Raw genomic sequence first — 10,317 nt, forward strand, 5'->3', positions numbered from 1 at the left:
AAGATGCAACTTTTAATGTTCTTCTCAGAATTTCTTTCCTCTCGAAGGTAAATTGTAGTTTTATCATCTTTTGGTCGTCTGCAGCTGAAAGACGTCAAATACAAAGAAGGAGGATTTGTTGTGGAAACTTAAAATCTGTAAGTGTTGAAACTTCCGCTGTTAAAATGTAATTTTACTGTTTGATGTCTGACAATATAAACTACTGGTCTATTTGGAGTGAAGATCTACATGTTGGAGGATGAAGAATAATGGAAGCAGCTGATTGGCCAAGAATGTTTAATGAGGATGAAGTGAGTAAGTCAGTGTCCGTCTGTTTCCATGGTAAGGTGTGTTTTGAAGCTTCATCCAGCCAGTTTGTCGTTGATGTAGATTTGCTGCTCATGTGAATCCTCCCACAGTGTTTGCTCAGCAGCTGTAACCACGGTGATGCTGATAAAACAGGAATTAGCAGCATCCATCTGATATGAAGCTGTGGTTTGAACACCACTTCCCTCCTCTTTGAAGAGTCGTCACATATCTGTGTTCAGGTTTTTGTACAGCCTCTTCTACACTTTGTATCACTGTGTGTTTCTTAGAGCACAGTAGTAGAGAGCTGTGTCCTCCAGGGTTGGTTTACTGATGATCAGTTCAGTTGATGTATCTGTTGTTTTGGACTCGTATCGATTATCAGGAATATGTTTAGTTGTGTATCCTTTGGCTCCTTTCCAGAGAATAAACTGAGGAGCCTGAAGGTCAGAATCATGTTTGTACCAGTAAAGGTAAACGTTTCTGTCAGTCGTCTCATAGTTACATTTGAGTGAGATTTTTTTTCCTTCTATTCCTCTGACTTCATCTTTTTCATGAGAGATTGTGTTTCCAGATATTTGTCCTAGAAAAAGTAGAGAACATGAAGCCATTAGATGAACATTGTCTGTGAGGCTGAGAGGAGAAGACAGTGGAAAATGTCCCCTGTACAGAGTTACTCTGTGGACATTCACAACATCAACTCTTTTTAATTAATAAGATGATCTCAACATATTTTTCATCGTGTCAAAACAAAGGAACCAGAAAAGTTGTGAAATCCAGTCTGTATATTTGATTAATGCAGCAGATTAAAGAAAAGTTGAATCCCTGTTGTTAAACTCACCTATGAAGGGAGATACAAACAAAAAAATGTAAAGCAACATGTCTTTGGAGTTGTTGAAGCAACACAGACAGCAGATGAACAAAGTTCTTCCACTGCAGCAGACTGAGGAAGAAATAATGTCATTGGATGAGCTGAAGTTCAGTAGGAGGAGCCTATTACTTCTTTACATTATATTCAGCTTTTCAACTCAACCAATAAAATGATTTTCTGCTCCATCAGTCAACTGAATCTAAAATTAAAAGTTTATCAGTGTGTCTCCCTCTAGTGGATGTTGTGGAGTTTATTCTGTTGTCTTTGCTCCAAAGGTTTTTGTACAGAGTTTTGGTGTTTCCTGTCACTGTGGGCTGCAGAGCACAGTAGTACACAGCAGAGTCAGACGGATGAAGCTTCTGGATCTTCAGAGGAACTGATGTCTTATTGAGTTTAGCATCAAATCTGTCTTTGTTGAACTCTGGAGCCTTTTCTACATTATTTGAGTAACATTTCAGCATGTACTTTGGATAACTGTTCACTTCTTGTTTGTACCAGAACAAATACACATATGTGTCACTGGTCTCAAAACTACAATCAAGTGTAACTGTGTCTCCTTCAGTAGCAGAGACATGTCCTAATGTCTGGATCACTTTGTCTTCTCCTTTACACTCTGAGGAAGAACAGAACATTCAGAGGAAGACATGAATCAATAAAGATGATTGATTAAATCAGAACAATCAATCAACACGTTGATCTTTCTATCTTACCAAAGAAAAGAGCAGCAAGAATAATCCACAGCCAATGTTCCATGTGTACAACAAGGTTTAAATGAACAGGAGAAACTAGCTGATGTTCAACATTCAGTTTGACAGTTGTTCTCTTCACAGCAGCAGTTCTTATTGACAGGATGGTTGAACTCAGTGCAGAAGTAGTGCACCGCCTACTTGATGATGTCGCCCTCTAGTGGAGGTAAAAAGTGGAGTTCAGGTTTGTGTTTTTGTAGATTGTGGGTTTGCTGTCACTGTGGGCCTCACAGCACAGTAGTACAGAGCAGAGTCCTTCACTGCAGCAGACGGGATGATCAGGTAGATTTGTTTATTGTCCACTTTGACCTCCAGTTTCAGGATTGGTTTGTTGATGACAATTCCTTTATCTGTGTGTGAAACAATGAACTCTGGTGGTTTTCCTGGATTTTGTCGATACCAGAACAAATTATCACCAACAGTTAAAGTGTCGGAGTAACTGTAGGACAGAGTAACAGTGCTGCCTTCTAAACTGGACTCTTCATTCTTGTCTGGAGTGAGTTCTTCACAGCTGACACCTGAAAGAAGAGAAATCTGTTTTATACTATTTGATAAGATTCTTTAAAAAAAATGATAATATTCTTAAAACATTTGCTGTTTTTTCTTGAATATGCAGATTATAGAGTACCTGTTAGAATGTTGATGATCAGTAGAGAAAGTACATAATAGTCCATGTTGACTCCAGTTCAAGTTTGTGTATTGAAAATGGAAGTTTGTCTCTCTTCTATAGTTCAGTAAAAGCTCAGCTCCTCCCTGAATCTCTCCGTCTCCTCTTTGATCTGTAGTTTCACTTCTCTCAGTTACTCTTCTTCCTGGTTAACAGACTGGTAGCAGCACTTTGAATCACTGTGAGGAGGGAGGTTAGTTTATTTATGATTGTTTTATAACACAAGATAAAGACATGGATCATTTTTTATCACTGTTGGCCAATACAAGGACTCAATGACAGAATTGTTTGAGTCAGATGATAATAAAAGGAAAACGTGGCTTCAAATATTTTTCCAGATTCTGTGAGCAATAAGATGAACATCAACAGACAGTTTAGACACATTTTATTTGAGGTGGTTTACAGAAGTTAAGAAGCAACTGATTCTCAGTTATTTCAGCTAAAGATGCTGCAAAGTAAATTCCAAGATTTGCTTCTCAATACATTATATACGTGTGAAATGAGTTGCTGAAAGTATATATAAAGTTTTTAAACTTTGTCGCACTGAAATGTGGAGTTAGACCGTGAAACAGTTTCTCACCCGTCTTCAAGTCAGGTTTTTTTTGACGGAGCTAAAACCTAACCTATCTACGTCAAAACAACCTATCTGCGTTACAACAGCCTATCTACGTCACAACAACCTATCTACGTCACAACTACCTATCTACGTCAGATCACAGACAGTTTATATAACCTTCTGCATGGCTCCTCTTCTCACACGGTGAAACGCTATAAAAGCCTGGAGCTCATTTGCATAAGAGGTCATCCCACTCGACTTCAGTTCTACTCCTGCTGTAGTCAGATTGTTATTGTACATCAGGGAGCTGCTACAAGATGTCTCCTTCACCCTGCAAGTGCATCTTTCCTGGAAGCAAGAACCTCCAAAGCAGCGCTGCATCTCTATTTAAATTCCCTACTGATGAAGGAAAAAGAGGTGGATTGATTTCATGAAGAGCCTCGCTGAAGGAGACTTTAGGATTAACACCAACAGCCGCGTCTGCAGGGACCATTTCACGGCGGATAGTTTCAACTTGGACCGGAGACGGACCGAGTTCACAGACGCACCGCTTCTCCTGCAGCGCAGCTCCGATCCGAGTTTCACCCTCACGGCCGTTCATCTTCCGCTCTCACCGGCACCGTCCACCGCCGCCGGACCGCGCCGCTGGCCGTGTCCGCCGCCGGACCGGACCGCGGCGCAGGACCGCCGGCAGTCTCCGCCGCTACCATCGGCTGTCTCGTCCACCACTGCCGGCAGTTCACCACTCAGCGTAAGTTCTGTGCTTGTTATAATTATACGAGATAACTTTTCCACAGTAACTGCTGCATTTAGTCCTCGGTGTAAACCGCTCACGTGATTTTACTCGCTGCAGAATAACTTTATTTTGGTGAAATGGGAGTTCATGTGCTAATTAGTTTCTATTGAGCTCGTAGCAGAGTTCAGAGGAAAATGCTCCGATAATCGCGGATTCTTTTTTTATGCCTGTCCATCGAGCTACAATAAGGAACTATAATATATGTAACTGTATTTTACATGTTGGGGTGATGGTAAACATGGACCAGAAGAGATCTTGTCCTCACGATTAATGAGGGTTGTTGTTTTTGTACTCCGGTGTAACGTTACAATCACAAACCCTCTCGGTTACATGTACCGGTACCGGTCCGGTTAAACGAACCCAACTACATGTGCAGGAGGCTGCAGAGAGCAGGCGGAGGTGGAGGAGGTGGAGGAGGAGGTGGATGGACATCAGTGGAAGAGAAAGACTGTCGGCTCGACCTGAGCAGGTTCAAAGTTTGAATTGACGTGATATAATGAATTGATGTGATGTGATGCAGCGTTGTGGATGTTGCAGTCGTTACAGAACTAAATCAACTCCTCTCTTATTATCTCCACTATTGTAATGCAGATACGTTAGAAGTAGTTGGAGACTCACTGTCTGCTGTCTCTAGTGTCCAGTTTTACTCCTGTGTTACAGCTCAGGGGGACAAGCTGGATTTGATTGCATCTGTATGTTTCACTCATTGGACAAATAAATTCTGAATCTACTGTGTTTTCTCAAAGCAGGCTGCTCCGTCCACCAGAGAGACGGAGTACCAGTGGGACATCATGCCTAAAGTCACCGAGAGGTTGGATGTCAGACAGACCGCTTAGTGGGGAAAATAACTGCAGCCACAGGACTGTCATACAGGACACTGAACACCTTCCAGCGAGTGGGCGGAGCTTCAGCTCCGTCAGGCGACACGCCCCCCCAGTCTCAGAGCAGAGAAGACTGATGATTTTCTCATGATTTCAAAGCTTAATTTAACAAACTTGTCTGTTTTTTTACATTCATCTTTGGATGGGTAGTTAACAACCCATACTTTTGTGGTGTGATGAACTTAAAACTAATTTTCATTTCTACTTTACAGCATCTTTAAAGGAAGAGCTGGAACACCAGAACTTCACACGTAATAACCCAGTTTTCATGAATCCTAAATTTCTTCTCTGAATCTCTTCCGACCTCAACTCACACTTCAAAACAAGACTTAGTTTTTACTGATTTACAACCTAGTTAACTAAGTTATAGCTTATGTTGATGTTTTATAATCACCACAAAGAATGCAGAGTATCTAGAGGAGGCTGGATCCTAGCAAACCATCCAAGTTTATCAGTGTGTCTCCCTCTAGTGGATGTTGTGGAGTTTATTCTGTTGTCTTTGCTCCAAAGGTTTTTGTACAGAGTTTTGGTGTTTCCTGTCACTGTGGGCCTCAGAGCACAGTAGTACACAGCAGAGTCAGACGGATGAAGCTTCTTGATCTTCAGAGGAACTGATTTCTCGTTGATTTTAGCATCAAATCTTTCTGTCTTGAAGTCTGGAGCATTATCATTTGTTCCAAAGGTATCACGCCGCAAAACATACTTTGGAAAGTCATTTTCTACTTGTTTGTACCAGAACAAATAACGATTTTTGTCAGTTGTCTCAAAGTTACAATCAAGTGTAACTGTGTCTCCTTCAGTAGCAGAGACATGTCCTGATGTCTGGTTCACTTTGTCTTCTCCTTTACACTCTGAGGAAGAACAGAACATTCAGAGGAAGACATGAATCAATAAAGATGATTGATTAAATCAGAACAATCAATCAACGCGTTGATCTTTCTATCTTACCAAAGAAAAGAGCAGCAAGAATAATCCACAGCCAATGTTCCATGTGTACAACAAGGTTTAAATGAACAGGAGAAACTAGCTGATGTTCAACATTCAGTCTGACAGTTGTTCTCTTCACAGCAGCAGTTCTTATTGACAGGATGGTTGAACTCAGTGCAGAAGTAGTGCACCGCCTACTTGATGATGTCGCCCTCTAGTGGAGGTAAAAAGTGGAGTTCAGGTTTGTGTTTTTGTACAGAGACTGTGGGTTTGCTGTCACTGTGGGCTTCACAGCACAGTAGTACAGAGCAGAGTCCTTCAGTTTAGATGAGATGATCTCCAGATCAACACGTTTCTGTGTTTTGTCAATGTGAGCTGAGAAATCAGAACGAGTTGGATGAATCGATCCATCCTCTGTGATGTAGAGCAGGAACTCTGGTCTGGATCTCTGGTGTTGTTGATACCAGTGGATGCTGTAGATAGCACCGTCATATTTACAGGTCAGATTGATGTTTGTTCTCTCTGCAACAACTTGTTCAGTTCTGTCCGGCTTTATGCTGTTCATGGAGACCAAGGCTGCAAAATGAGTTCTTCATGTCAGTTAGTCTGAGAGAGACTGAAACATCAAGAGACTCAACAGAGGTCTGAACTTTTTCTTTCATATGTGATCATAATGAGATTCATTTGAGAAAATGGGACAAAATACTGTTATAATTAGACATTTGTCTCAGTTTCAACACTCACCTATGAAGTGAAAGAAAAGTAACAACAGGTAAAGCAACATGTTTTCAGTTGTTGAAGTCAGACAGCAGATGAACAAACTTCTTCTGTAACAGAATGGAAATACAACTAGTCCTGTCTGCTGCACAGCCCTCCTCCTCAACATCAAGCTGACTGTACTTTTAGTGCTGCAGACAGAAATACTCTGATTGGCTAAGTTGAACATTGGTGGGAGGAGCCATAGAAAAACATGTTTATGGCATATGTCTGAGAAACAGTTATTCCAGACTGTCTGAAAACATCAAAACATGTTATAGAAGTTTATCAGTGTGTCTCCCTCTAGTGGATGTTGTGGAGTTTATTCTGTTGTCTTTGCTCCAAAGGTTTTTGTACAGAGACTGTGGGTTTGCTGTCACTGTGGGCCTCACAGCACAGTAGTACAGAGCAGAGTCCTTCACTGCAGCAGAGGAGATCTGAAGATCCATTTGGTTTTTATTTACTTTAACAGACAGTCGAGGGTTTGGATCTGACATTAGTTCTCCTGTTCCAAAATGAGATATCAGGAGCTCTGGTTGTTTTCCTGGATTTTGTTTATACCAGTAAAACTCATCACTTCTAGCTGCTTCTTTGGAGTATCTGTAGGACAGAGTAACAGTGCTGCCTTCTAAACTGGACTCTTCATTGTTGACTGGATTGAGTTCTTCACAGCTGACATCTACAAGAAAGAAGTTGAATCATTAAGTTAGTCAACAAGTTTTCACGTCCTGTAACTGAAGAAGCTGTGATCAAAAGATCATATATGAATGTACCTGCCACTGAATAGAGCTGAAAGAGATAAATAATAAATCTGACTTACCAGTGAATAAATGGAGAAGCAACACTGATATTAAAAACGTCATGTTTCAACAAAACCTGCTCAATAACTCTCAAACTAAACTCTGTGAAGTCTGAACACTTTCTGATGGTGACAGCCAGACGTCCCTCAACTGTTCAGGAAGCTCCTCCTCCTCATGATGCAACAGTGACATAGTGAAACCAACAGGATTCAATAAAATAACCACAAAAAACATTTTTACATCCTCAAGTATGTAATTTGAGACAGAATGTTTCTTCTGCTTTACATTGTGGGGAAGAACGGAACAAGCAGAGGAAGACAGTAATTGTTGGTGAATTGATTGATTGAAAAGACGATCAATAAATTTAATTTAGAAAATGTTATCTGAAATAATTTCCGCCTTTATTACGGAGGAAAAAAAATACAGGACAGATTTTTTTTAAATAGTCAGAGGGATGTTGATAAGAAAGTTCATTGGTGTGTTTTACTGACTCTTATTGATTTCTTGTAAAATTACAAACTATTAAGGGAACTAGTTTTATTAAAACAAACCATCCAAGTTTGTCAGTGTGTCTCCCTCTAGTGGATGTTGTGGAGTTTATTCTGTCGTCTTTGCTCCAAAGGTTTTTGTACAGAGTTTTGGTGTTTCCTGTCACTGTGGGCCTCAGAGCACAGTAGTACACAGCAGAGTCAGACGGATGAAGCTTCTGGATCTTCAGAGGAACTGATTTCTGATTGATTTTAGCATCAAATTTTTCTTTGTTGAACTCTGGAGCCTTTTCTACATTATTTGAGTAACATTTCAGCATGTACTTTGGATAACTGTTCACTTCTTGTTTGTACCAGAATAAGGTGGGAGCTCTGTCACTGGTCTTAAAAGTGCAATTAAGTGTAACTGTGTCTCCTTCAGTAGCAGAGACATGTCCTGATGTCTGGATCACTTTGTCTTCTCCTTTACACTCTGAGGAAGAACAGAACATTCAGAGGAAGACATGAATCAATAAAGATGATTGATTAAATCAGAACAATCGATCAACATGTTGATCTTTCTATCTTACCAAAGAAAAGAGCAGCAAGAATAATCCACAGCCAATGATCCATTTGTACAACAAGGTTTAAATGAACAGGAGAAACTAGCTGATGTTCAACATTCAGTCTGACAGTTGTTCTCTTCACAGCAGCAGTTCTTATTGACAGGATGGTTGAACTCAGTGCAGAAGTAGTGCACCGCCTACTTCAGGGGTGGCCAACCAGTCAGAGACTAAGAGCCACATTTTTTACTGTGTTACCGCAAAGAGCCACATCATACACATGGGCACACATGAACATCACCCCATCCCTTCCTCTTACACACACACACCTCTGCTCAGCCAAATTTATTGCGTGACATTATCATGTCACACACCAACATGATAATGAGAGAAATTGACTCCTACAGTACTAAGACCACAGGCCAGTCATTTTCAACAATGAACATTGTGTGCACTGTCTCACACACACAAACTCTCAGTTCAACAAAGTCCACAAACAAAAACATAATAATTTACAATAGCGTTTTTCACTTACTATGCATGTTGCTGAGTGCGACTTCTGGCATTCCTTGTCTTGAACAATCCTCTTCAAATCTGGCTTGTATTCTGTTGTTGCCACTCGAAGCAATTCTTTCTCATGGGTGTCAGTCAGAAAGATCGATGCTTTGATTTCACGTGTTTCAGGGTAGAAAACACAGACTCGCAGACGTATGTTGACCCAAACATTGACAGTATCTTAAGCGCAGCCCGTTTGACATTGGGGTATTTTTCCATTGGCACACTTTTCCAGAACTCAATGGTCCCTTCCCTTAAAGCAGGTTTCAGTTGGTCCTCCTCACAAAGATCGATCATCTCCAACTCAGCCGCGGTCTCATCTGTGACTAGCGGGGCTTTCAAACAGTCCGTCTCCGCATTAAATGGGTCGACGAGGAACGTAATCTGTGGCCTTTTCAGTTGTAGATCACGGAACCGGATGACAAAGCTTTCGTGCAGGTTTTCAACCAGTGTTGCATATCTGGCTCTTTGCTTATTCAGGGCGGCGCTGGTGACTTGCCCGCTGGCTTTTAGCAGAGTGGGAAAATGCGTTAAATCTCCCTTTTGAATATGCGCCTTGAACAGCTTCAGTTTGTTGACAAACGCAAACACACTTTGCACCAGGTCAGGCAGCATTTTTAACTTACCCTGCAGGGTCAGGTTCAGTCTGTCCAAGTGACACAGCATGTCGACCAAAAAGGCCAGATCCATAATCCACTCGACGTCCGAGAGCTCGGGATAGTCCTTGTCCTTCTCTTCCATGAACAGTTTCACGGCATCCAAAAGCTCAAAGAAGCGAGCGAGCACCTTGCCTTTTGACAGCCACCTCACAGTGCAGTGCAGCGGCAGGTCACCTGGAAGTCCTTGGTCCAGCTCAGCGAAGAGATTCTTGAATTGCCTGTGGTTAAGCGCATGTGTGCGGATGTTGTTGACGATTTCCATCACAGGCTTCATGACGTTGTCTAAATTCAATGATTTAGACATGAGTTGCTCCCTGTGGATGATGAAGTGGAAATTCCAAAACTCGGGAAATGTTTGGTCAGCTTTGCACAGCCCCACAAGTCCGTTCACAGATCCGATCATGGCCGGCGCTCCATCCGTGGCTACTGCAGTTAGCTTCGGTACGGGCAGATTTGCTTTCGCAAATGCAGCCATCATTGTTTCTTTCACATCTATGCCACGGGTTCTGTCTTTTAATGGCACAACATCAAGGAGTTCTTCTTTGATCACACAATCTTTTGACACAGACCGTGCAAATATTGCCAGCTGAGGCTTGTCTTGTATGTCACAACTCTCATCCAATGCGACACTAAAATACTCACATGCTTGAAGGTCAGAGTGCAACTGTGATTCAATAGCCGTGTTAATGTCCGATATTCTGTGTTCAACAGTGTGGCGGGACAGTTGGATGTCTGATACCATTCGTTTTAGTTTGTCGTTTTCAGGAGACAAGATTTCAACAACGTCA

The 10,317-nt window shown here is 41.5% G+C and overlaps 1 protein-coding gene across 1 annotated transcript; it reads right to left on the bottom strand.

Moving 5' to 3' along the window:
* Positions 1-531: 531 nt before the first annotated feature.
* Positions 532-1,909, bottom strand: LOC138193930 (uncharacterized). The gene is made up of 4 exons (XM_069142245.1): positions 1,867-1,909; positions 1,351-1,769; positions 1,123-1,126; positions 532-868 (listed from the first exon to the last, which is right to left on the bottom strand). The coding sequence occupies exons 1-4, from the start codon at positions 1,907-1,909 to the stop codon at positions 558-560; spliced, it is 777 nt and encodes a 258-aa protein (XP_068998346.1). The 3' UTR covers positions 532-557.
* Between the last annotated feature and the right edge of the window lie 8,408 nt (positions 1,910-10,317).

The sequence above is a fragment of the Embiotoca jacksoni genome, unplaced genomic scaffold (genome assembly GCF_022577435.1).
Source record: "Embiotoca jacksoni isolate LCO1_2020_lvr unplaced genomic scaffold, fEmbJac1.0.p SCAF_99, whole genome shotgun sequence".
NCBI lineage: Eukaryota > Metazoa > Chordata > Actinopteri > Embiotocidae > Embiotoca > Embiotoca jacksoni.

Coding starts and splice junctions, on each gene's coding strand:
- LOC138193930 (XM_069142245.1), bottom strand. CDS start 1,909: ATGGAACATTGGCTGTGGATTATTCTTGCTGCTCTTTTCTTTG. Junction 1,770..1,866: donor TCTTGCTGCTCTTTTCTTTG/GTAAGATAGAAA, acceptor GTTCTTCCTCAG/AGTGTAAAGGAGAAGACAAA.